Source organism: Numenius arquata, chromosome 4 (assembly GCF_964106895.1).
Source record: "Numenius arquata chromosome 4, bNumArq3.hap1.1, whole genome shotgun sequence".
Classification (NCBI taxonomy): domain Eukaryota; kingdom Metazoa; phylum Chordata; class Aves; order Charadriiformes; family Scolopacidae; genus Numenius; species Numenius arquata.
Genome location: NC_133579.1, coordinates 34,340,219 through 34,367,610, shown reverse-complemented (window position 1 = coordinate 34,367,610; position 27,392 = coordinate 34,340,219). Strand labels below are relative to the sequence as shown.

Genomic DNA, 27,392 nt, shown 5'->3' with positions numbered 1-27,392 from the left:
GCTGCTCCCGCCTCGCCGGGGGAGCCCCGGCTCTTTTCGCAGGGCGGCCGAGGGGTCTCCTGGGAGCCGAACTCGCGGCCTCCCCGCCGGGAGCCCCGGCAGCGTGCGGGTACTAACGCGCTTTATTTAAACGCCTCGTAGAGGGACTGGAGCGGAACGGCTCTTGGGGAAGAAGCGGAAAGATGTCCCGGGACGCTGAGGACGGTTGTTTAACGGCCTAGACCTGTGGGAAGAGTCGCCGCCTCCGTGTCGGCAGCGCTTTGGCTTTGGTACGGCGGTTGCGGCGTGGGGCGGTCTGTGGTGATTAGGTTTTGTGGTGACTGGGGATGTGCTGTCCAGCGCGGGAGCCTCAGAGAGTTAATTGCGAGTAAGTACTGCCCTTTGCTGGGAGAGAGATCGCCCAGGTGGGAGTCTTTATCAGATGAGAAGAAGCTTGGGCACGTACCTTGCTTTCTGGTTCCTCGGGATTTTCTTGATCGCTTGAGCTTGTAAATATGCTGGTGGGGAGATTCCCTGAGGATACTACCTCAGAGCTTCGAGGAAGCAAATTACAGGTGAAGCAAGCGCTCCTTTTGGCTGCTCTCTTGTTTCCCTAAGCCTGATGCAAGGATGGCCAAGCGGCACTTAGAAGTAGCTTCTGAAAAGTGCTGCGTACAGCTTTATGTTAAAGGAAGGTAGCATTGATTTGAGGTTATTTTAATGTTTTGAATTGTAGAACTATATTAGTGCAGAAACTGTTAGGTGCACTTAGCTCAGTCGTGTTGGAGGAGGGCCAAATGAAAATATGGTTGAAGTCAAAAGGCAAACAGGTTTTTCAGCAAAGAGTTTCACAAAAATGTTTACGTAACTTCCATAAGCTGTATACAATTTTTCTTCATGTCCTATGATGTAGACACTGTGGTGTCTTCATGGCTTTGGTTTTGTAACCATTTTATCTCAGATTTTGTGTGGTACACGTGAATTGGAAATTGTTATATTTAGATTTCCAATAAATTATTTCCAAAATACGCAGTGCAAGGTAAACTGTTGTTTTGTTTTAGTAGGAGAAAGTATATTTTATAAGCCTCCTCCTTTAAAAGAACTTAATTGACTTTGTTCAGGTTAGTGCGCACCTGTATTGTAAAGTTTTTAATGCTAATTGGAAGCCAAACATTTTATCTTGTAGAGTGAGTCTTCTTAAATACCTCTACTAAAGCAAAATTTGTAAGTGGAAATAAGTCATGTCAAAAGCTTCTAGCTATTTCTGTATGTCTTGCATCAAGTAGTGAAAAATCTTGTCGTAATTCTTTCCTAAAAGATGCATATGGTAAAAATCAAAAGCTTATAAAACTTAAGTTGTTATACTCGGACATTAAAGGATCTTTTTATTTTGGCACCAAAGCCTAAGCTTTTATAAAGCTTTTTCAGTTGTAGGTTACTTACGCTAAATTTACAATTCAGTTAAATGGTCTTTGCATATAGTGGTGTTCAGCTAGCATGTGAAAAGCAGAAATTAAGTTGCAGTCAAATGTTTGTATAATCAGTTATATTGTTTTAAAAGAATAGAAAATGAGAATGGTAATTAAAACATTCCCTAATGATTATCCTTATGATGTGCATATGGCATACCGTAATACAACACAGATTTAGAGGTTGAAGTCCATTGGGAAAATCAGCTGTAGGATTCTGTTTTGTAGAGTGAATGATGATCGTATCTACCGTAAAAGAATTACTGGATATTTTATTTAGAAGTTTCTGGGTTTAGTCAGCTGTATTTTATTTATTTAATTCAGTCTTTAAAATTTGAATGTTGTGTTCGCAGCATTTTTTGGTATAGTTCAGATATTAACAAGAAACAAAAAGTTTATGTGCCTGAAATCATAGACCTTTAAAGTTGGATATAAATACTCCATACAGTGACATCTGGAAGTATTCAGTTTTCCAGCTCTATAAATCAGCTGTTATCATTAGAAAGTTGTGAGATGTTAAACCCAACATGATAATGGCTTTATGCTTGTCTCCCCCTTCCCCCTTTTAATTTGTAAGTAATTTCTGCAAACACTTCTAGGAGTAATTAGACCATGTATTCATGGCCTTAATTAACAGAAATCTAGGTGCAATTTGTATGTGATGCTGAGTGTTGTGACATCAGCTTCTGGAGTTTTGTTATGAGTTAATTTAAAAGTACAGAGATAGAGGATAGGTAGATAAAAAAAGGAACCTGTGGTGTAGTGTTTGGTTTTTTTGTTGTTGTTTGTTTTTGGTTTTCTTTTTTTTTTTAATCTGGTAGAAGTAAGAGTGCTTTTATCAGTACAGATATATCAAAGATCATTCAGAAACTGAAGAGTGGATTTTAGTTTGTTTTGGTTATTGTACATCTATTCTAGTATGTCTGTATGACTGAATTCTAAGTATAGCTACTCATACTACCTTATTTCTTATGCCTTATTAAATATGGTTTATTTATCTTTTTACTTTATATGTGCCTCTTTAACCTCTTTTTTTTTCCTCCTTATTCTTTCTAGCTATTATTTTTAAATGCACAGACTGGACTTTTCAGTATGTAGTGGAAGTTCTCTCCAGATTTTTGTATATTGCTGTTATCAGCGAAGGCTTGATTAAACTCATGATTTTACCCATGCAGACTGTATGCTATCGATGCTCAAATTGGTACATTGACTGGGATGGAGTTAATTTTCTTCATAGCAGCTAGTATGGGGCTGTTTTGGATTTGTGCTGGAAACAGTGTTGGTAACACAGGGATGTTTTGGTTATCGCTGAGCAGTGCTTACCCAGAGTCAAGGCTTTTTCTGCTCCTCACACCAACCCACCAGCGAGTGGGCTGGGGGCACACGTAAAGGTATGGGGGGACACAGCTGCGTCAGCTGACCCAAGGGATATTCCATACCGTATGATGTCATGCTCAGCATATAAAGCTGGGGGAAGAAGAAGGAAGGGGGGGAACATTTGGAGTTATGGTGTTTGTCTTCCCAAGTAACAGTTACGTGTGATTGGAACCCTGCTTTCCTGGTGATGGCTGAACACCTGCCTGCCAATAGAATGCAGTAAATGAATTCCTTGTTTTGCTTGTGTGCGTGGCTTTCACTTTGCCTATTAAACTGCCTTTATCTCAACCCATGAGTTTTTTCTGCACTTTTACTCTCCCAATTTCTCTCCCCCATCCCAGTTTGGGGGACTGAGCGAGCAGCTGCATGGTGCTTAGTTGCTGGCTGAGGTTAAACCACGACAATCCTTTTTTTTTTTTTTTTTTTTTTTTTTTTGGAGATAAAGACAGTTTAATAGAACAGTAATGGAAAATAATAATACCACTAATAATGGTAAAAGAATATACAAAATAAGTGATGCAGTGTAGTTGCTCACCACCTGATGATGGATTGCCCATCCTATCCCAAGCAGCAATTGCAGATTCTTGCCCCCCTGGCCAACCCTTGTTTATATAATCAGCATTGATGTTTATGGTATGGAATATTCTTTTGGCCAGCTTGTCTTGTCTATGCTCCATCTCAGCTTCTATAGGAAGTTGAAAAAGTCCTTGACTTAATATAAACATTACTAAGCAAAAATTAAAACAATATGTGTTATCAACATTGTTCTCGTACTAAATGCAAAACACGCAGTTACTAGGAGGAAAATGAACTATCCCAGCTGAAACCAGGACGGTATCCATCCCTGGGGCAGTTGATTCCAAGTGCACTGCGTGCCCCTCAAAAGTGAAAGCAAACTGTCACCTCTACCTCAGCCGAAACCAGCGTAGTAAACAATGTACAAATTATATCAAACAGTTCAATGAGCTTTTTTGGTGTGAAAGAGTCAGCTATATAAAAGGTTGCTTTATTGGCAGGAACTTTTTACAAACAAACCCAGCAACTTATTCTAATAAAGCAGTGGAAGATGCAGATACTTAAGTGATGTTTTTCAATAAAGTTGCTCCCTGAGCAAAGACAACCAAAGGAGCAGCAGAATGTTTTCTGGACACTAGAAGAACAGCTGTACTGTACTGGATCAGTCTGTGTGTCTGTTTAGCGTAGCGTCTTGTCTCAGCAGCGAATGCTAGTTTATGTATAGGAAAAAGCATAAAACCAGTAGCCTTCATTAGGAAGTTGCTGCTCTTTGGTGGAAAAAAAAATGTTTGTAGTGTATTTAATAAAATTAAAAGTTTGGATATCTTTTTGCAGAGAATCAGAATGACTAAAAAAAGGAAACATCAAGAAGATTTCCAGAAAGTGAAATTAAAAGTTGGGAAAAAAAAGCCTAAACTAGAGAATGCAACTGATACTACCTTCAAAACAAGGGCCATACAAATTCCTGAGCAGCTTAAAGAAGATGGAGTGCTTCCTACACAAAACAGAAAACTTAACATAAAGGTATACTATGATATTACTTTCTGAAATGACAGAAAATGACTTGTCATTTGTCTAGGTTTACTGTGTTTAGTACAGTTTAGTAAAAAAGATTTAAAAAGAACCCAAACCTTAGAAAAACCCAGCAGAGTATCTGAATACAGCCTCTTTGATTATTTTATGGCTCAAATTGCTGGACCAGCATATAACCCGAGGGAGATGTTTTCAGCAGTGCTAAAACTAAAGTTGCACACTGATTTAAGTATCTAGGATTAACATTCAGTTTTTGAAAGTCTTGGATCATAACTTAAGGACAGGGTTTTAAAAAGTAGGCTTCCTGAGATGATGATTTTAAAAAAAATCTTGTATTTCTTTGGCTGGTGGTTCTGCTTTCCTTCCTTTGCATCGTCTTCTATCTCTTGCAGCTCTCTGTTTAAGCTGAAGAAAGTTGAGCTTAAGATTTCATAGTTCTACTCTTGAGAATGAGTGTGAGAGGACTTATTTTTGGTTGTCCCTCTGTTAAGTCAGTAGGGTTGTGCATAAACTTAAAAAGGAGGAATATCTAGTTACCTGAAGGACAAGTCATGTTATCTTGTTTTTTCTGTCATTGAATTTTGATGATTTGTTCATTGTTATGCTTTAAACTGATACTATATTTGTTCTGTACGTATCATGCTCTTATGGACAGCAGTACATCATAAGAATAGATATATTTCTGAGTGTTTAAGAAAAATGCACTGGATATAGGTGGGGAAGTTTAAAGAGCTTAAAGTAATAATGCTGACAAGTACATATGTTTCTTTCCTTGTAGGATCTGCTTTCACAGATGCATCACTATAGTCCTGGGGTTAAGCATAATGCACTTCTTGGGCTCAAAGATCTTCTGTCTCAGTATCCATTTGTAATTGATGCACACCTTTCAAATATAATAAGTGAGGTGGCAGCTGTGTTTACAGACAAAGATTCTGGTGTCAGAGGAGCAGCTGTTCACCTGCTGCAATTCTTGGCTTCAAAAATAAGAGCGGAACAGATTGCTCCATTTTTTCCTTTGGTAAGTGCCCATCTCTCCAGTGCCATGACTCATATCAGTGAGGGGATTCAGGAAGATTCATTGAAAGTCTTGGACGTTTTATTGGAAGCATACCCAGCCCTTCTCACAGACCGCAGCATTATATTGTTGAAGAATTTTGTAGAGCTTATTTCTCACCAGCAACTGTCAAAAAGACTGAAAAGCAGAGAGAAGCTTTCCTGGATGCTCTCTGTTAACCCAAATCGCAGAGTAACTTCTCAGCAGTGGAGGCTGAATGTACTTACCAGGCTCAAGAAGTTTCTCCAAGCAGTGGTAGATGGATCCAGTGAAATAGAGGATGAAGGGCTTCAAGAACAAAAGGATAGCCCTCATTCTGTGAGAAACCCAATATGTATAAGTTGGAAGGTCCATGCAAATAATCAGCAACATATACAACTGTTTGAAAATGGTGGCTTACGACCAAAGATCAACTCATCATTTAGACTGAGGTGAGAAAACGTTAATTAATACAGGAATTAATGTCAAGTGTATGGTCACAGTGTTAAACTGTGGTTTGTTGCTGTTAAAGACAAAAATTTAATTTTTATTGTGGGATTGTCCCTTAGCCATATTTTAGGGCATTTAGTGTAATGTGCAGTCTTACTGCAGTGGCTTGAAAATATGGAAATATTTGGCACATAATTGTGCTATGTGTATATCATGAACTTTCCTGTTATCAGACAAACGCTTTATTTTATGCTATTCATAATAAATTTGAAAGACCAACTCTAGCATATTTTTTTTGGACGTGAACTAGCGACTACAGGTTGTTACAGGTTATCAAATAGATCAAGGGCAAGCAGGCAAATTTCTTTACGTTAAATGTAAGCTTGTTATACTGTGATAATGAATTTTGCTGAAATTTTGTGCTTTTACCTTCAAAAGTTTACCATAAGTTTAGGAGTCTATTTTCTTTGAATATAGTGTCTTTTAAAAAGGACAGCATGATAAGATGTGTCTGGCTGTATGAAGTTCTGCTGAGTTTCCAATTCTAGAAATTTTTAATCAATTCGCTGGTTTATATCTTCACTATGGATAAAAGACATCTCGTCTGAGATATGCTGATGAATATGGAAGAAAGTGTAGTGTGCTTAGTCACAGAAAGGTTTGTGTGTTTTTTAGTACTATAAATACTGTGAGGTTGGGGTTAAGGGAGAAATAACTAACCATCTTTATTTCTCTTCCTCCTTTCTGATTCACCCACTCCTCAAACTAGAGGGGAATCTCCCACCCTACTTTATGGTACTTCTTAAACATTGGCATACTCATGGATATGCATTACTGTAGATGTTGCATACCTGCTGGTAGGAGACCTGGAATGACAACTTGAAAAACAGAAACCGTTTAGCTGTTACACAGCACTTCTAATTCGTAGATATCAAGGTGGTTTGAAGGGAAACCACAATCCTTGTTTTACTGCTGGGGGAGAATGAATAATTGGTATAAAGGAGTTATACCAAATTCATCTAGGAGGTCAGTGGCCAAGAAAGGTGTAAAACGCACTGCTTAATCCATTTCTGTGTCCATCTCGTATCTTTGAATGAATGAAGTACTGAAGAAGAGGTGTTCTCTCTTGGCCTGAATTAGCAGGTGTTTTTAATCTCTATCGTGGAGACACACAACCAACCATTCCATTCCCACTCTCCTAGTCTTTCTCTTAGTAGATAGCATATTACTTGTAGGTATAGGAAATTTACATTAAGCTAAGTAAAATGTGCAGCTTATTCTCATAAAAGTGGTTGTTAACATAGCATAAGAGTTTAGTCATGGCCAACAAGATCTACTGCAGGTAAAACTGTAGTTGGATATTAGACCAGTGAAGCCCACCTGAGGCAGGGGGAGGTATTCAGTGCTGAGCACAAAACTGTCCTATGGACTTCATCTCTGCAGTCAGAAGCATACAAGTGTGGACCACCATGTGTCAGAGGATTCTTGTATTGTGCCCTGAATAATATGCAGTGTGTGATGTACCATGCCCTGTAATAGCTGAAGATGCATTGTGTCCAAGGTCTAGGAAAATAAACTTTACATCTGGTGTCACCTGAATTGGATTCTGCTTTTCTGAGGAGCTAGATTTTGGTGAAACGTCGTGATCCACTTGTGGTTATAAATACTTTCAAAAAGGCGTTTGCAAGCATGAGGAGGAGCCAGAAGAATAGAAGGAAACATTGCTAGAATCCAAGGCGAGATTGGCAAAGCAAGCTGATGGCAGCAGAACAGAAGAATGGAAAGAGAAGGGGCATCTGCAGAAGGTACTAAAATGTTCTCATTTGATTGCATTTGCACATATTTTTGGTATATTCATTTTGCACAAAGGGCCAGTACAGCTTTTTTTTTTTGGATAACAGTGAAATTCTGAGAGTGGAAGTTACTGTGGTGGATTTTGTATTTGCCACTGAAATCTTTTTTAGTAATCTGAAGGTGTTGAATTCTGTCTCTTCCAATCCCAACTGTGGCCTTTCCCAGGCCTCTGCTGTGGCTGTTACTGCAAGGACAGAAATTACTTCTAATAAGAGGTGCAAAACATCTGTAATGCACCTTTTGAGTATTTCCAAAATCTCAAACTGTGTGTTTTTGTTTAAAGTAATCAATGCACAAATAGTCAAGTCCTAAGTATAGATAATGAGTTGACCAAACCATAAGTAACTAATTGCGGTGTGAATGTATTGATGGCCTCATCACTAATACTGCAAGTAAGTTTTAACTTTATTCTTTAAAAAATGGGCTTCCAAACACCACTAATGATATGCTAAATTTTTTAAGTTCCTATATCTTTTTAATCTTGCAAATTCATCGGGTAGGGATGGCACCTCATTGATAACCTAATGATTACGGAAAGGGACTTTTCAGAATCAGTTTGCTGTATTAATGTTTAGTAAAACAGTAGATTCTGAGTTTGGAATGCTGGATGGTTCAACAATGCACATCTTAAGACTTTATTGTTGTGCGTTAGGTCTTTCTACTCTTTGTGAATTAAAGATTACAGTGAATTAAGAGACTATTAGAATATATCCTCTGCTTTATGTGCTGACTGCTGCTTTTTGCGTCAAACTCATTTCAGGTGTGGAAAAATGGAAAGCCTTCACAACTTAAATGTGGTGATACCAAGGTGTGTGATCTCCTTTTGAACTGAAAGCGGTGCTGAAGAGAAATGGTAGAGCTTCTGTTTCTTCTGAGAAAGGACAAAGTGAAGCTGCAGAGAAAATTAAAGAAGACTTGAGAGACCAAAATGGAAGACAAAGCATAGTGAATAAATATGTATATCGAGTGACCTGTGCGTAAGATAGAAAGGGAAAATGCAGTTCATTTGCTCTGCTGAGTGTTTCTTTGTTGCAATTGGCAGTGAACACAAAAAAGGAGGACAGTACCCTGGCATAGACTTTGAGCAGTAAAAACTTAATAACTTCCAATGACTTTTCTTATTTTAAGCAGCATAAAGTTGTTTCCTTATTTTCTGTTTCTTTTACACTTCCTTGACTTCCCTTTGCTGAATTTCTGTTGTCCACTTACTGTCAAATGGCAGATATGTTACACAGTTTTCTTTTGTTTCATCCTGCTTTATAAAAATACTGAAGTTATAAAGAAAAATGACATCTTAAGGGGTACACAAATATCTTGCAACTCCCTTCAATAGTATTTCATACCAATATAAAGGTAATATGCTTTGTAGTGTTTCTGAGACCCACCTTGCCATTAAAGAATAGTGATAACAGATGTGTGACAAAAAGATTAACACTTCAATTGACATCAAGCTTTCCCAGTTCAGTGAATATAGTGAACCTATATTGCTAAGGATATTGCGCTAGTCAAATGCCTACTGGACAGATTACAATAATACTTTGTCATCATCTCTTACTGGCAATTGGATTTTATTTACCCCTTTTGTTGTTAACCTTGAATATTTGGAGGAGTCTTACCTTTAGAGATCAGGGCTTCTTTTGCAGGGGTACATGTAAGCAGTGCTAAGTATTCTTGCCCAAACGCTTTTGGCAGCTGGGTGGAGTATCCCTTTTGGCATGGATTCTTCCTTCTTTTTCCATCCCTTGTTTTCAGAAAAGTACTGAAATGGTTGGGGGGTGTGTGTTATACTTTTGTAGGAATCTTCAGGTCTGTGTTGCTAACTTCTCGTGTTTCATTCACTGTTTAATGGGGAGGGTTTTTTTATGTTCCAGAAATAGATTGCTTGAATTCCAGAGCTCTGCTGTAATATCAGGTGTTATTTTCAGAGAAACAATTAAAGGCTGCGGCTTCAGAACTATTTCAGCCAATTACTGACATTTCAGAATCTCAACTGAATGTGTAGTCCTGTCATAGCATAGCATTTACAGGACAGCCTAGCTTCTTCAGTGAGGTTATGGTCTTGGTATCAACTGGCTTGTTCAGTGAAGCTTTAACATTTATCGTGGTTATAACTGGAAGGTGGTCTTTGTCTACTCTGTCTTTAGATGACTGAGAGTTGAATGTCTGAGTTGGAACCATTTGCTCTAAACAATCTTTATACTCTGAAAGAAACTAGTGTCTTTACTGCAGGGTCTGCGGTATAGGAGTACATAGAGCAATAAAAAAGGGACAAATAAGCCAAATTACATTGACTGCATATGCTGGTTGCTACAGCTAATACTAACCTTAATAAAATTTTGAGATGTCTGATAGTTGTAGTAGGTACTAAAGATAAAAATAACTTTTTTCTTATGACCAGTTCTGTTTCCACTTGTCCATTTTATTTTGTGCTGGAGGTCTAAATTCTCTCTCCCATCTCTCCCTCATTGAAAAAGAGCCTGCATTTGTCTCACACTTTCTTTTGATTCTTTTGCAGATGCCTTCTCCCTGCTGCTTTTACAGTTTGTTAATACCTGGGTTTGTTTTGGTTTAGTAATTTACTTGAGATACCGATTTCAACCAGAGAGAAACGACAGAGTAAAATTTTCTGTTATGTGCATATTATAGATGATTGCAACAGCGTGAGACATGTAGCTTCATAGAAGGATACAACTAATTGGATAATTTGAAAATGACAGAATGACCAGGAAAACCAACTTTACTTCTTTAATACAATATGGAATGAAAATATTTCTAAACAGAAGTTCCCTGCCTATCTGTGGAAAGAAAGTGAATAGTTTTCCAGATCCTAGTTTGGGTGTAAACTTTGTGTAAAGAAAAATCACTTTGAGAACATCAGTGAAATAGAAATGAGTTTAACAGGGGGTTCAGTGTACAATTTTAGAAAGTTAGAATTATGATGGTGATTCCCTGCTGTGAGTTAGAAAACAAAATAATGGAAAACAAGAAAACAAAGTCAGAAACTACCAGTCAAAATTGCTGCTGCTTTTTTTTTTTTTTTAAGGGCTCTTGTTATTTGGAAGCCCTTTCAGAAGCTTTTGTATGGCTTAAAATTAGTAGAAGTTATTCAGGGTTTTCTTTCTTTAAAGAACCTTCTTTTTAAAATGGGTACAAATTGCCTGAGTTCATCCAGGAGCAGGATTTGGTCATTTGTGCCAATAGTCCCTTTTGAAACACAAAGTGTGTTATAATTGGGGGGGTGGAGGGGAAGTCCTTGGTGTTTTTTGTTTTATGGGAGACATTCTTTTAATTTAAACTGTAGCTCTTAATTTTTGATAATTTTTGTTTAACTTAACAATCAGATAATTTTAATAATTTTCCAGCTAGTTGCTCTCAGGAGCATTATAGTTAAACGGTGGGAACCGAAGTTATGTTTTTGCAGAATGATATTTTTTTTCCTATTAATATGAACAACCATTATGTTTATTATAGCTGGAGATGGTTATTAACTGTAATAAATCTCATGCATTTGACAATACTTTTGTAGTCAGTTTCATTATTTTGCTTCAAGGAGATTAAAATGCAAAGCTTTTTTATTTTGTTGTGCCGAGTACAGTGAATTCTTATCTGTTGGTTGAAGGTGATATGATAATTCAAATCATATTTCTCCACTTTATAGACTTTACAATATAACAAGGGGGAAAGAAATACTGAAATCTTAAGAAGTTGTTACAGAAGCACACAAACTTTCAGGGAGACTCGGGAGCAGGTTTGTTGTAGATGGTTTGAACTCCCTTTTTTCCTTACTGAAATATCTAGCAAGAAAGCAATCAAACATTTAATGTATTTAAAAAGTAGTTTTTCCTGTTATTCAGAAGGCAGGAAAGTGGTGTTTCTCTGATCTGTTTTTAAAGGTGTGATCTTTATCTTTTTTTTTTTTTTTTTTTTGCTTTTGTTGTTTAGGTCACTGGCAAGTGTAATGGACAGTGCAGAAAAAGGCCTGTCCTCGGCTGAAAACTTAAAAGGTTTTATTGAGATAATAATTCCATTACTGATTGAGTGCTGGATTGAAGCATCTCCTGCACAATCAGCTCCCATTCTTGGAAACCTTTTGGAATCAGAATCTCAGCAGCTTATGCAGCAAGTACTTAGTATAATACATTTATTGTGGAAACTCACAAAGCGACATGATGAAACATACAAAATGGTAAGGGAGAAGTGATCTGTGGCATAATAATGACAGTTCATTTTGTTTTGATGGGAAAGTAGTGATTTGGTGATTGGAAGTAGTGGAAATATTAAGAGAGAAGAAACCTCGGTTGTAAGTAGAATTTACGTTTGGACTTTGTTAAGTCTGTTACTGTAGAAAAGAATCTGTTGAACTGAGCTATGAGTTCACCGATAGTCTCCAGGAATCCTTCTTGACAGCCTGCAGCACAAAAGCTTTTGAAACTGAAAGTGGTTTTGGAGAAGAGGAGCATTTTGTCTCCCGGATAACCTCTAGAATATAAATTTGAACAAAGTGTAGAATGGAGTTGTTTGTTCCTTGTTTTGATGTGTCGAAAAATTTTATAGGGGTGGGAGGGTGAAAATGAACAAACCCTAAACCCTTGGAAAGGTAGGGATAATGGTGGTATGAGATCCTTTAATTGCTTGGTGCAACCTACTTTGTTGTGTCATGGTTGACAGTATCACAAGACATCAAAACAAAACCTCAATAAGACTTATAAAATATCCTTGGAGGTTTTTTGCCCTAATTATTCAGTCTGCCTTTGATAAATGAATTGCTGGTTTTGGTAACTTACGCTGCTCTTCCAAAGATTTTGCAAGCTGGAGAAAGAGCACTCTTTCCATTTGGGCTATGGAGAGTAGTTGGAAGGAATGTCTTGAAAGCTCTTTGTTTTATCTGTGTATAGGACTGTAGGTCTACTTGCTAAACAAAAATCTACATATAGAATAATTACTAGAAATCATTTGTGGAATCATTCCATTAGACCAGAGTTATCCAACGTACACAGCCTGAGCGATGGATTCAGGGTGTCCCAAGAAAACACACTGTCATCTTTTGTAGAAGGCCTCTTGGAAGCAGGCAGAAAGCAGGCTGTTGGCCAGGTGAATACTGCAGCAGCCTGCTGCCCCTAGCCCTTTTCCTTAGGGTACTGTGGGGCTGCTGCCCTTGGCCAGAGGGAGCCTGCATTTCAGTTACATGAAAGGAGCCCTCCTCTGTCAACACGTGAGCCGTTCTAGACATACACAGTTGCATTATCACCTTAGGCTTAGGATGCTTTGGGAAAAAAAAAAAATCTGATGTCCATATAGCTTTTTTTGTTTTTGAGCATATTGTGTTTTATCTTCTTTTTCCTTTATAGTCACCTTTACATATAAAATACATTCAAATGGCTCAGTATGAAAATGGAAGCTTTGCTCTTTTAATAGCCTTTAGGGTTATGGGCCAAACTCGTTGTTAGAGACACTCTGAAAAACTGCTATGGATATGCCTAGTGGAAATCTATTAATCTTTGAAATAGTTTAATTGTCAGTCTCTGTTCTTAATACTTGAATATCAAAAACATTTTTCTGCCTGACCAATTTGATAGCAGTGCAGGCTTTTTTTTTTTTTTGTGATGAGGTTGTTTTTGCTGGACAGTTTGTGGAATGTTAGTGTCTGCTAACCCACAAAGTAAAACTATTTTGAAATTTTGAAAAAAAATTAACATCCTTTTCCTGTAAGGATGACCTTTCTACTGGAAAATGTTTTGTGTCAGTGGGCTTTGAGCTACATGTACAATAATGATGGGGAAAGATGAAGGCCATGTCAGAATACGTTTTTATGGAAAACTCAGGACAGGCACTGCAAGTAAATCAGAGTTCACTCTGATTTTAAGTACCCTGATAAACTGATAGAAAAACACGTTCAATTCACACCTGTAGCTCAATTGGTCTAATATTGCATATACCCACATTAATATGTGCTAAAAATATATACCAGTTGGTTTGGATTAAATGTTGCCACTCAGCCTTGACTGAAATCAGTTTTACTCCCTTGTTTTGTTTGGGTTCATGCACAGGATTTCACATTTACATCTGAAAGTAAATACATATGAAAACTTGCAAACAGAAGCTAAAGTTGTTTTTCATTGATTCCAGTAATGAATTTTGGAAAATTATTGCATTGATATGTATTTCAGTTACTACCATGTTTTCTGTCTATCATCTGCTTTCCTTAACAGGAACTATGGCTTCGAATGAATTACCTTGTTGATTTCAAGCACTACTTCATGCGTCATTTTCCTTACTCTTTACAAGAAACAGTAAAGCACAAAAAGAAAGATTCATGCAAAGGGTAAGAATAAAATCAGTGTCATGTTACCACTTTTAATTTCGTAAGAGAAGTGACACAATGCGAGTCATATGCTTTATCCAATATTAAGTTTTTAACGTTGGAAAAGAAAACTATTGCATATTCCTTGAAGATCTGTAGAGAAGTTTTTATAGGAAGGTAGCATTGCTTTGAATTGAGAAGTTTTGGTTGTTCTTTGTAAAAGTATTGTATAGAAAGTCATGTGAATAGCCTCCAGTAGAAATTAAAATGCTGTCTTAGAGGAATGAAAATATTTTATTGAATGCTTGATCAGGAATTTGCATATTGCTAAATGGTGATTTGCGTTATTCTGACTAGTTTCATATTTCTGTATGTTTTGTTCAGTTGACTGCTGAATTACATCAAAACATAGTTAAAACGTGGGGTTTTTTTGTTTTTTTTTTTTCACCCACATCTTCTATAGTTGTATTACAGGGCTGGATAAATACAGCTAGAGGGGGGATGGGCTATGCTGTACGGCAAAGCAGCTCTGGAGCGGAAGTCAAACGCTCGTGCATTTCTTCATTATTGAGCTGGCAGAGCGGGCGCACCAATTTTGTTCTGGTACAGGGCAGTAGTAGGTTGCCTCCTCTCTCAGCTCCCAGATGTGAGAGTATATTCATGCAAAATCTGTTCTGGAGTCGTTCTGCACCGTTGGAAGTCCATATAAAACACTGGTGTATGTACAGTGGGTATCATCTGGTGTCTGTCTTGGTTTCGTATACTTGCAAACTGTGTCCCTGCAGATTGAGCTGTAGTAGTAGAAGGTGGTCTCTTTATACCTACCATGGTGCAGGTATACTTGAGGCTGAAATCCTATTTGATATTTTGACTGCTTCATTTTCTTTTCATGGAAGGGCACATAGATCAGAGGTACAGCAGAGCTCTTCTTTAAATGCTTTCATTTCAGCTAAATCTTACCCCTTAAGTTCATAAAGCCAAAAGGTGCTTAGCTTTTCCAAGTTTTGACCTGAACACCGTTCCTTGAAACTGAAAATCTCAGAATTAGTAGTTAGGCAATGCAACCATCTTGTCTTACAGGTGAAACCCTGACTAACTATACTTCTGTTGATCTTTCTGCTACTAGGTTTTACTCCATTCTTGCACTTTAAAATTAATATATTGTTGGATACACACAGGAGAAATAATCTGTGACACTTTTTTGTGTTTTTATTTTGATTGCTACTTCAAGACTTCTGGAAACTTAGCTTCATGCCATGAAAATAAAAATACTTACTTTTGTTTTCCTTGCTTACCAATGTATTTGGGTTAAAGGCCTGCATTTGGAAACCTTGCATGGCATTTTGCGGCTTCTTTCCTTCTCCAGTTTGCAAAATGTTGCAGAAATGTAACACAGCACTACTGATAGCACTTAGTATCTACGTATTCTGAACATGAAAAAAATTATTAGCATTTATGCCATGTGTAAGTGATGTCCAAAGGCTGAGATTTATTAGCTCATACTGTAATGGTTGGCTTTGAACTGAAGGGTGACTACACTTATGTTAGTGCAGGTGGAAGTGCTTTTGGTTATTTCGGTTTCACAGCTCTACTTTGTGTTCTGAATGTAAGCACTCATACTGTGCAGCTTTCTGTAGATAAATGCTGTGATACTTTTTTTTGTATACCGCGAATGACTAATGGGCAAGTAGAGAAATTCTAGCATTGTGTGTCAAGCCACAGTACCCTCGATTCCTGTCTTGATATCTCTTAGTTTTGTCTTTCAAACCTCTGTAAGGCAACAGGGTGATCCTACAGAATACTGTGTGGTGAAAAATGTGATTCTGATTCCACATGAGTTTGGAAAAAAGTACATAAATGGATTTCTCTGTGCTGTTCACGGTGCTTTTTGTCGTTGTGCGATAATGACAAAATCCATGTGATTCTTCACAGAAGAGACTGAAACTAAGGATTATTTGTTTTTAGCCTTCCTTTACTGGTTTCAGTCATCTAAAAGTGCTGCTAGGCCAGAGTAAAAATGTCAAAGAAGAGAAACCAGCCAAAGACATGCAATTTGGAGCTTTGGTTTTTGCTGCTACTATAAATATGAGAAATAGACATTTTGGTGGCAGAACAAAAATTTTCAAGTACTCAAATGTCAAATATGAAGACTTTTAAAATACTATTGGCTTTTAAACTTTAACACTTAGAATTTTGTTTCTACATAGTATAATTTGTACCAAAGTAACATATATTAAAAGGCACAAAACATTTTTTTTTAAGTCTCTCTCTTTTCTTTTTTCCACCCTTCCCCTTAGCAACAAGTATTGTATGACATCCTCAAACAGCGTAGACCATCTTTTACTGAACTTAACCTTATGTGACATAATGGTTTCACTAGCAAGCACTGCAACACTTCAGATGGATTCTGGTTGGCTGGACATGATAAGAAAATTTGTGACAGATACTCTTCAGGACGGCAGCAAGCTGAATAGCAAGCAGGTGAACAGATTGCTTGGTGTGACTTGGAGACTAATGCAAATACAGCAAAACAAAGGTAAGATAAGAGTAGTTTCTGAAAAGCAAAATTGTGCCCTGACAAAGAGCTTGAGTTATTCTAGCGTTTTCAGGTCACTTCATCCTATATCCTCAGTTGTTATATCATAATATATTTTGTCTAAAGAGGTAAATTGGATTTCATGGTCACGTTGCTGCATGTAGTGTTGAAAACTGCTTGATAAAAATCAAGCATTCCTAAAAAGGAATGCTGTTAGATTCTTACCGTAGATATGCAAAGTGTTAATATACTTGTATATCTATTTTCTTTTTTTACATCTTAAGATATTCTTATAAATGGGAAGATGAGTTTTCTTCATTGAAAAAAATAATTACTAGGATGTAGAGGTGCATGATACATTAATATTCCAATCCTTTTTTAAAATTATTAGCGTAGCTGGTAGACTCCGTTGAGTAGTGTCAGATGACCATTCTAGTTATGTGATGACATAAAATGCCAAGATAGTTCTGATGGAAAATATTCTACAGCAGCTTCCAAGGTATTTGATCTGAATCCTTTTCCAAGAAAAACATTTCCAGTTGTGACTTGCAGGACCAGTATCTCGGTTTGGGTTTTTTGTTTTTTTTTTTTTTTGCACAACCCAAAACACAAGAGATGCTGTCTGAACATAAGGAATGCCCTTTTTCACCTTTAGGGTGACCAAGCACTGACACAGGTTGCCCAGAGAGGTTGTGGAGTCTCCATCCTTGGAGATACTCGGAAGCTGTCTGAATATGGTCGTGGGCAGCCAGATCTAGTTGGCACTGTTTGAGCAGGGGTGTTGGACCAGATGACTTCCCAGAGATCCCTTCCTACCTCAACCATTGTGAGATTCTGTGGAAGAAGAAAAGCTTCTTTCCTTGATACTAGGGTTGTTTTTTTTGGTGGTGCTCTAGAAATTCTGAACTTCGTGTCTACAAAAAAATGGTACACACCAAAAATACAACTCTGATTTTTTAAAACCTATCTGACATTGAGATTAAGGGCCTGGCAGGGTATGTCTTCTTTAAAAGACAACACAAAAGAAAAAATGAGCCATTACAGTAAAAAACTTACTTAGAACAAAATAGAAATCAAAAAAGGGGAAATTTAGACAGGAAAAAAAAGAGCTAATAAATGAGAGGTTAAATAAGACCATAGTCAACCTCCTGCAATTATGCCAAAAAAGCATGGTCTTATCTTTGCAGTTGCACTTCTAAGGGTTGCCTATTTTGAGTGGAAAGCGGGACTTTGCTGGTTCTTAGTTATGTCGCAACTTGTGCACTGTCTTGTCTAAGAAGGTCTGAAGTTTTCACTTGTATGTGGTCTCTATTTGTTCATATGGGTCCTTCACAAGCTACACAAGAAGGTGGTGTTCCAATGGTTAGAAGTTTATCTAGTGGTTGTTTTAAAACTTTTTGGTACTTGTGGAGTTAAGTGTAGATAGTTGCATATGCAGATTATAGCTCTTCTGTGTATGTTTGTATAAAATCAGAATATTAAAAAGCGCTACTTCAGGTTTTTATATATTTTCTTTCTAGTGGCAACAGAACCCTTGATAAAAGCAGTATATACTTTATACCAGCAACGGAATCTCCTCTTTCCTGTTCGTACATTACTTTTGAAATTTTTTAGCAGAGTTTACCAAAAAGAAGATATGAGGACTCAAAGAATCAGGTAAAAACCATTTATGTATTCTTTCTCATTTCACATAGTATATTTTTTCAAATATTAGACTACTTAATTTCTCTGTAGATGTTATAAAACTTCATTCTGAATGTTTTGGTGCTGTGTCACTGAAATTTGAAAGTTCAGGTTCTCTGCGAGTTGTGAGATTGAGATGTGTATTAGCTTTGTTGTCTTTTTTTCTTAACATAAGTACTAGATCGATCTTAATGATTTAAAATTTAACTTGAAGTACATTACTGCAAGCTCATTGTTACTGGCTGCGTGGTAGTCAGTAGATGTGTCAAGCATGTGCAAGTGTAGCCATGGAACATTTCCATTACTTCAGCCTGACGTCATGAACTTGTGACTGTGGTTCTGGTAGTGCATATCTAGCCTTTTGTACTTATTTTCTTTAAGGAAAGTACTCTTGTATTGTTTTGGGTGCGTGTTTCTACAGAGACTAGGTTTAAGAAAATGTTCTTGTCCCTTTGGGTTCCCTGTTTCATGCGTCTATTAGATATCTGACTTCCTTTAAGAGGAGGTTATTCTCTACATTGCTGTCTTCGCACTTTTTCATCAAAAGATTTGTCCAAATTGTCTCCAAATCTTAACTTTTCCAGAAGGTTTTTTTCAGCCAAGTCATCTGGTACATAAAATCCTCAAACATAGATCAGGCTGCAGTAATCCTACCTCCTCTGAGAACTGCAAAGGGACATAAGATCATACCCATGATACCTGTTTCCGCTACTAGGTAAAAATCAAACCAGGGCCCCCAGAAGTACTGCTATCCAACAGCAAAGTCAAGATGTGGCAAAAATTGGTCTCTTCTGCAACTCCTTTGCTTTGTTAAATCTTACATTGTGGTAATGCCTGTAGTTAGATCTACAGCCAGAAATATCTTACAGTACCCTATGGACATTGTAAGAAGTATAGGGGATTTGAAAGACAGTCAGGAAAAGTCTTGGGAATATCCCATTTTCCTTCTCCATTTACCCAAAGTGAAAAAGAGATCTTTCTCGTACTGACTGATTTCCCTGAAGTTACATAACTGCTCTTTTCTGTAGTTGCCTGGAAGTCTTGAGCATCTCATCCACTTTCATGTGATCATCTGTCTATCTGGAAAGCTTTAACTTTCTATCTTTAAACATCACAAATAACAGTAGTTTTCTTGCTGTTCCTCTTAGACTTCTACATGGCATTGTGACATTTTTAGTAACAGAAGAATGAAATCTCAAAATTTCTTTGCAAAAAGGATAATTGCACTTATGTCTGACAAGGCATTTTAAGACAACATAATGTTTGTGTACTGTACTGCTCCATTTCTTTCCTTTAGAAACAAGCGGGGTTTTTTTCATTTCTTCAAGATGTAGCCTGTACATAGATCCTGGATGATATTCCATTCAGTTTGACGTCATAGCTCCTTCAGCCTTCCTGTGATTGCTCTCCTCATTTTTTTAAAATTATTTTTCTCAGAAGCTTGTCAAGAGCAGTCTAAGAAGAGCAGAATTCATGGTGGAACTTTTTCCAAGGACATTTAAGTGAAGCTGTTTATTTTTTAAATGTATCTTTTTCAAAGGCTGGGCAGGAGCCTTTGGCTTGTTGTTGCCCTATGAAAGAAAACTTGATTGATGTATTACAAGGTTCGGAATTAATATTTTGGTCTTGATGTTAGTTATCTTCACCCCATGGGCCAGATAGATTTGCAGGGATATACCTGAGGGTGCTGAGAAAGTTGTCTTGTGAAAGTGAGGCCATTGTTTTTCATCCATGAGAAAGCATGGTGGCTGCAGGAGATTATGACTGGAAGAAGATTGCTATTAACCCATCTTGAAGAGAATCTGGGGAATTTTGTTAATGAGCCTCAGCTTGGGCCCTGGAAAGATACATACAGCGCTTTGCTTGGAATTAATATGTGAATGTGTAAAGGACAAGCAGGTAATCAGGAACAAGCTAGCATATATAAAAGAGCAAATCATGCTTTACCAACATGATAGCCTTCTGTGACGAATGATGAATGTCTGCATGGGCAAAGGGAGAGTGTCTGCCGCAATACACTTTGTTAATAAGCTTGTTTGGTGCTGTGTTCCGCCAGTTGTAGTTTTTCATTCTGCTTTAAGAGGTATCTGAATTGACAAGCAAGATGTCAGCAAAGGTAGAATTGATTTTGAAAGTCTAGTGTAAAGAGTAGTAGCTTGATTGGGGGGTTCAGCGGTATTGAGGGTGCAGTAATATCATGGCTTTTTAGCCTGACTCATAACTCATTAAATGTAAACTGATACAACTAATGATAAATGGAAGTGTTTCTTTGCCAGGATACTGTCAGTTCACACTAATACTTTCTCCAAGAGTTGAAAACACGCAGTGTTATGGATTAAATAAATACTTCTGATGTAGCTGTAGCAGCACACCAATGTGCCCATCATCTGGTGAAATAGTCTCAGCAAATCACAGTATTGCAGTTTACCGTAATTTAATTGTACTTGGTGTTAAAGCAACTTACTCAAGACTGGAAAGAGGAAGTTTGTGGGGTTTTTGTTGTTTTGGTTTGGGCTTTTTTTCCCCTCAACTAATTTTCCCTCTTTTCTTTAGAAGTCGAAGTAAAGTTTTATCTCGTTGGTTGGCTGGTTTACCTCAGCAGCTTGCTCTGCTTGGCTTGAAAAACCCTGAGCTTTCGAATCAGCTGATTGATATAATTCATTCTGCTGCTTCTCGTTCAAACAAGGAATTACTGCAAAGTTTACAAGCCACTGCTGCTCGAATATATGGTAAGACTTTTACACGACAGTATAATGAATTTTGTCCATCACTTGACAGGGAAGTTGCAATATGTGGAAAACACTGGTGTTCCCTAGATGAGTGTAAAGTCTACGTGTGGGGGGCGGGGGCAGAGATTGGTTCAGTCCCTTACAATGAAGGTTAAAATGCGTTATGTGTGCTATTTCCTAGCGACTGGTAAAAAGATTAAAATCACAGAATTATAGGGTTTGGAAGGGGCCTCTGGAGATTATCTAGTCCAACCCCCCTGCTAGAGCAGGCTGGGCAGTAATGCGTGCAAGCAGGTTTTGAATATCTCCAGAGAAGGAGACTCCACAAGCTCTCTGGGCAGCCTCTTCCAGTGCTGTCGCCCTCAAAGTAAAGAGGTTTTTCCTCACGTTGAGATGGAATTTCCTGTGTTCTACCTTGTATCTTTAGTTCCAAGTTAGCAGGACTTTAACCTGATAGACTAGAAGCTTCAGTTTTTGTGAAACCTGCTTCTGGAAGTATTACTTCTCCTTGGGTTTGTGTTTTTTTGTTGTTTTTGTTTGTTTATTTTCACCTCTTAGTGTTAGTTATATTGTCCTCCCTTCAGGAAGTGCTGTAGACTCTTAACTAAATAAAAGTAGTTAGAAAAGAGCGGGTTCCCTGCAGGATTGTTGCAGTGTTTTGCATGAGGTGCTTATGCTGCAGAATGGTTAAAAAGTGCAACATTTTTTGTGTATTTTGAACAAGCAATGGGGATGTCGGGGTGTTGATTGCCTGTCCCTGTGCCGTTAGATCCGCTAGAAGGCGCCCTGGTGCTGCTGCCGGCGGAGGCCCAGCGGCGGCTGGTGCAGCTGGTCTACTTCCTGCCCTGCCTGCCCGCCAGCCTGCTCGCCTGCCTCAGCCGCTGCTGCATCATGGGCAGGATGTCCTCCGACCTGGCCGCCACCCTCATCGGGATACTGCACATGAGGTAACAGCGCCCAACTGGCATCTTACTTTGCTGCTTTGGTTTTGTGGGTTTTTTTTTTGGTTTTGGGTTTTTGTTTGTTGTTTTTTTTTTTATAAAAAAACATAGTGAACACTTACTCATTAAGCGTGAACTCTGTTACCGGTCTGCACAAAAAAATCAGTATAGCGTGCAAGAGTTGGCATCACAAAAAATGTTAATGCTTCCATCAAACTGTACTTCTAACCTTTCACTTCAGCTCTGTCTTTACTCTGACTAATTTTTCTCCAGTGCTTGATAACAAAATCAGAATCATAGAATAGTTTGGGTTGGAAGGGACCTGTAAAGATCGTCTAGCCCAACCCCCCTGCAATGAGCAGGGACATCTTCACTAGATCAGGTTGCTCAGAGCTCCGTCCAACCTGACCTTGAATGTTTCCAGGGATGAGGCATGTACCACCGCTCTGGGCAACCTGTGCCAGTGTTTCACTGCCCTCATTGTAAAAAAAAATTCTTCCTTATATCTAGTCTAAATCTACCTTCTTTTACTTTAAAGCCATTAGCCCTTGTCTTATCGCAGCAGGCCCTGCTAAAAAAATCTGTCCCCATCTCTCCTGTAGGCCCCCTTAAGTACTGAAAGGCCTTACAGTTACCTGTAAGGCTATGTGGTATTGAGCACCCTTTACCCAGAATATTATCATTGGTAGTCTTTATTCTGTCACTGATTGCAGATTTCCTTGTAAATACTTTCACCTAACGCTGTTTGCAGTGAAAAATAACCAACCACTGTGTATTCTCTTGTTCTGCTGTCTTTTAGATCTTTAAAACTCATTTTTCCTATAATTGCCACACTTGAATAGCCAAATCATAGTTGCTAGGCAAGTGTCTTGTTAGAAATTATTCATGCTCTTGGGTTGTTTTTTTTTTTTGTCCTAGCTTGAAAGAGGGTAAGTTTACCTGTAAAGTCAGGGATTTCACAAGGATGTTCTGCTTTGCTGCTTCTGGAAAAAATATACTTGCTTTTCTCCGTTGCTCAATAAACAACGAATTAAGCTTGTATGAATTATGCTTACAATTATTTTTTTCTTAATGCTTTTTGGAACTTAGACTTTTTTAAATTAAAATACGACACAACACAATGTACTGTCAAATACAGAACTGTTCATGTTAGCTGTATAATGTGAATAAGGTGACTAAGATATGAAGTGGTGGTGATGAAACTTATAATATGTTGTATATCATGTATTTTTACTATGAAAATTAAATTCTGTCTAGTTATGGGAAGGTGGATCTCAAATTTTATATAAAAAAAATTTGTTACCATATACTAGAAATTTAGTAGCAAACTAACTGAATCAAATGTAGTCATAAGCTCTGAGGTGGTTATTTTGTTAGTAGATCTTATTAGATTTTCAATGTGGGATATTTTTACAGTAGTAGTATAACTGTTTTCTAAAAATTATCAGAAGGCTGCAGGTGGGCTGTGGGCATTTGGTCCTTGTGGCAGAAGATGCAAGAGGCAGCCGGAAGGTGGTGTTCTTACCAAAAGTAGGTTACATCTTCACACTAGAGATGGAGGAGCAACTTTTCATTTTTCTAACGTGCAAAGAAAGTCTTTTGATTTTAACTTACGTAATTTGAAACATACGTTGTGCGTTATCTACCCAAGAAGTCAGTCTGAAATAACTAGATGAGAAAAAATTACTGACGTAGTTATTCTAGTGCAGTTTCTTGTATTGATAATCCCTAATAGTCCTCCTTTCTGGAAGGTTACAAGTTTTGATGAAACTTGGAAAAGAGATACTACTCTTGGCTGAGCATTATTTTTCTTTGATAAGGCTGTTCCCACTTCATTGAGAGGGTTCAGCTTTAAAACCAGAAACTTGATCAGTTTTCTTTAGGAACATGTCTGAAAATAATGCAAGTCCTCGGAAAGACTGAAACACATCTTTTATACACAAAATGAATGCAACAGCGTTCAAAATATTTTCTCACCTTTATAACCAACTTAAAAACTTGTAGTTCAAATTTTAAAGGGCTTATTAATGACATCTTTTTTCAGCTGTGGCTCAGCTTCTTAATATATAGATAAAATCAATTTTGTGAAAGACTTTTTTCTTATTGTCACAATCATAGATTTTTTTTTTATCATAAAAAGTTCATCCTGGGATGCCTTAAAGAATTAGAGAACTAAGATGATGTCAAAGTGTTAGTGGTGGCTGATGGGGATGTCCAGAAAAACCACCACCTTTGTCAACTTAAGCATGCAAGGACAGGGAGGTTAAATAGCAATTAATATTAACTTCTCAAGAACAGAAGAGTCTGATTATATCTTTTTTCCTTGGGAAAAGAAGTTGTACAGTTAAGGAAACAGTAGTAGGTTTTCTAGATCTGAACTTTAGCTGGCTTTTATGAGCTTCACTACCTGTTATTGTTCACCTAATACATAAACTAATTTTCTGGCTCTTATCATCAGAAAAGCCTGGAAATACTGGACAAATACTGGAGTATTTTGTCCAGTTCTGTGGCTTGCTTTTAGATGATGATGTGGACAAACTGCATTGAGTTTGAAGGAAAGCAGTTGGAATGATAGTCTGTAAATCGTGATAATGGGGAATGACTGACAAATTGGCATTGTTAGGCAAATAAGACTGGGAAGGATGGGGAAACCATGTGCGTAAAAGACCATTTAAAAGGCATAGGAGAACACCATTTTAGCAGGATTAGAAATACAGACCTTAAATGTCAGAAAAAATGTTTGGTTTGAGTGCTAGCAAAATTGTCTAAAAGCAGAGATACACACACACACACACACACATATGTAGGCTGTGTAGGAAAGGGGCATAAATATACTTCACTGGAGATACCTAAAATCAAGTTGGACAACAGCGTATCATGGATGGTAGGGGTAAAGCCTTGAAGTAGAGGGACTAGGTAACTTAATGGTAATCATTGACAGCTCTTGTGATGCTTGGAGTTAAACATGCACATTTTTGAAATGAATGGTGCCATACCAAAATGTATATCATTTCACAATTCTGTGCCACAATCTGGTTCATGAGACACTTTCTGTAGTTAAAGATTATGATAGGTTTGCGTAGAGAAACTGATACAAATCAGTCCATTGGGACACATAATTTGAGTAAAACAGATGTTGTCAGTAGATGGCACTGTTTTTCTTCAGGACATTCATGTCCTATTTGTAAGGAGGGAGTTTTTATGTATTTCTTTTCTTCTAAGCCACCTGCTTATCTGTCATGCTTTAAATAGATTGCATTCAGTAGCATCAGAGGCTTACTGCTGTATTTGTTAATTGTTTTTAATTTCTTTAAAAGCCTTTATTTCTGCATTATTCTTGACTGGCAGAGCATGTATGTTTTTATATGCATCTGAGAATGCACATACATACCCATGTATATTTGCCAGGGAGAAGCTACGCTAAGGTGGATTTGATGAGAGTACATATGGATGATAATAAGACTGTTGCAGTTATTCCAGGAACAATCATTATAAACTCAAGAAACTCATAGCTTTTTTTCTGTGTGTATAAGCTATAAAAGTAGATAATAAATGTATCCAGATGGTTTAAACCAGAGCCCTGTGATGGTATCAGGCCGTAACGTTAAATTATAATTACTCTGTGTTAACTTTTAGAATTTTTGTTGATTAGAAATAAGTTTTGAAGGCATTCAATAGTTTTCACATCTTATTTTTGCCGTGGTGAAATGAATAGCCTGGTGGTCTGCAGGAGCCCATTAAGTGAGCCACGGTGGGCTCCATGTGCTGAGAATGACGATGATGTTGACAGTGTTTCCATATATAATGGGAAGGTTTCTGAGCCTGGGAGGGTGATTATCTATACTGTTAAATTATTAGGATAGTTCCTGTTGTGCTTTTGGTCTATATTCACTAAAGCTTTAGAGGTAGCATAGGCCAAGGACCGTTCTGAAAAGAAAGCTGAAATGCAGCCAGCCCATTTTGGACGCTGCAGTGAACATGGCCAGATTTATGCTAACTGATCTCTGTGCCAAGGAACAGACGTGGCTGCTGTTTGGGCCACTGGGACAGCCACAGCTGGTGAGTTTCAGGTGAAACTGAGGGACAGAAGGTGTTGTCTTGGCTTAATTTCCCTTCTGTCGTCCTCCACTGCCTTGTGCCCACTGCATGGGACCTGAGATGTAAGTAGCTTCAAGAAATCCACTCAGGTAGGGTTTTGAGAGGTGGAAGTGTGCCAGGGTTTTGGGGTATAAATCTTTTTCCCCACTCCTGTTTATACACAAACAGGTGAGGAAAACTATGGAGCAACATGAGCAAATGATCTGTGACTTCAGACTGAGAGAAATGAGAGGTAGTGGCTCCTTGGATGGAGATGAGTTCTCTGGGTTGTCCTCTGAGCTTAAATTTATGGAGACAAATAGAAAGCTGTGGGAAGTAATTTAGGAAGTCTTTGCATCGAATCTACTGGCTGGATTTTTCTGTGGTCTTAGGTGTACTGCTTAGATTGATGTACTGAGATGAACCATTTGTCTTGATGCAGTGTCCCCCATTTCTAAAAGAATTAACTTCAATATTTACTTTTAAGTCATGATTTATTTGAATAACTGGTAAATACTCAATACTTCTCTGCTAATTAAGGGTGAATGGTTAAATTGTTGGGTAGGAATAGGTAACATTTGGCATGAGTGGACTTCTGGTTTGAAATTTCAATCTTAATTTCATCTTGATGGTGGCGTTCTGGTGATTCCTTGAGAATGTGGATACGGACAGGTAGACAGTTCTCTCGAAGTGAAGAAATGTATTAACCATTGATGGTCTAGTTGGGATTAAGGTCATAAACTGAGCAGAATTATAGGTAGAGCTGGAAAGAATTTTGGGTGCCCACTCTGTGCCTACTTTCCGGATTTGTAGATCTAATGAGCTACTTCAGAATGGTTTTTAAAGGACTAGTGAGGCATATGCTTATTTTTTTGAGTGCTTTTTGGAAGACTGGCTTTGGGGCGAATCTTTTTGTCAACTATGGAAGTGTATTAAATATTGTAAGCTCACCTTCATGTATTATATGGTAGATTGTCTTGTTTGTCTGACAAAAGGGAGGTCTGCTGTTTACACACCAAAATCTGTACTGTAACAGTTGCAGAGGAACACCATTTGTCGCATCTGTTAGGCTCATTGTTTTGTTTGCTACTTCTTAGTGACTTTGTGGTGATTGAATGGCAGATATTCTTGCAAACAGATTTCTCTTTTTCTCCTTCCCTTTTGTATGAGGTAGGGTATTTAAGGCGATTGATATATAATCTGAGTACTTACTGTGATGTATTTTATGAAATACGGATTAAGAAATGCAGGTTATGAGGTTGTGATCAAATGTGTAAAATGGGAAGTTTGACTTTATGGGAAAAGGTCTTAACATGTCTTGAGATGCAAATAAAGAAAACCTATTCAGTGTAATTATATAGATGCTATTTACGTACGTGCCTGTATTCAACGTAATTACGCAAAAGCAATTTATT

General features: G+C 37.7%; 1 protein-coding gene across 1 annotated transcript in view; it reads left to right on the top strand.

Moving 5' to 3' along the window:
• Nucleotides 1-140: 140 nt before the first annotated feature.
• TEX10 (testis expressed 10) overlaps nucleotides 141-27,392 on the top strand; it is a 54,653-nt gene continuing 27,401 nt past the window's right edge. The window contains exons 1-9 of the mRNA XM_074146335.1: nucleotides 141-367; nucleotides 4,176-4,364; nucleotides 5,152-5,858; nucleotides 11,653-11,896; nucleotides 13,920-14,032; nucleotides 16,309-16,547; nucleotides 18,068-18,203; nucleotides 20,784-20,959; nucleotides 21,729-21,906. Of these exons, the coding sequence (XP_074002436.1) occupies nucleotides 4,185-4,364; nucleotides 5,152-5,858; nucleotides 11,653-11,896; nucleotides 13,920-14,032; nucleotides 16,309-16,547; nucleotides 18,068-18,203; nucleotides 20,784-20,959; nucleotides 21,729-21,906 (1,973 nt within the window). The 5' untranslated portion in view covers nucleotides 141-367; nucleotides 4,176-4,184. The remainder of the gene's footprint in view (nucleotides 368-4,175; nucleotides 4,365-5,151; nucleotides 5,859-11,652; nucleotides 11,897-13,919; nucleotides 14,033-16,308; nucleotides 16,548-18,067; nucleotides 18,204-20,783; nucleotides 20,960-21,728; nucleotides 21,907-27,392) is intronic.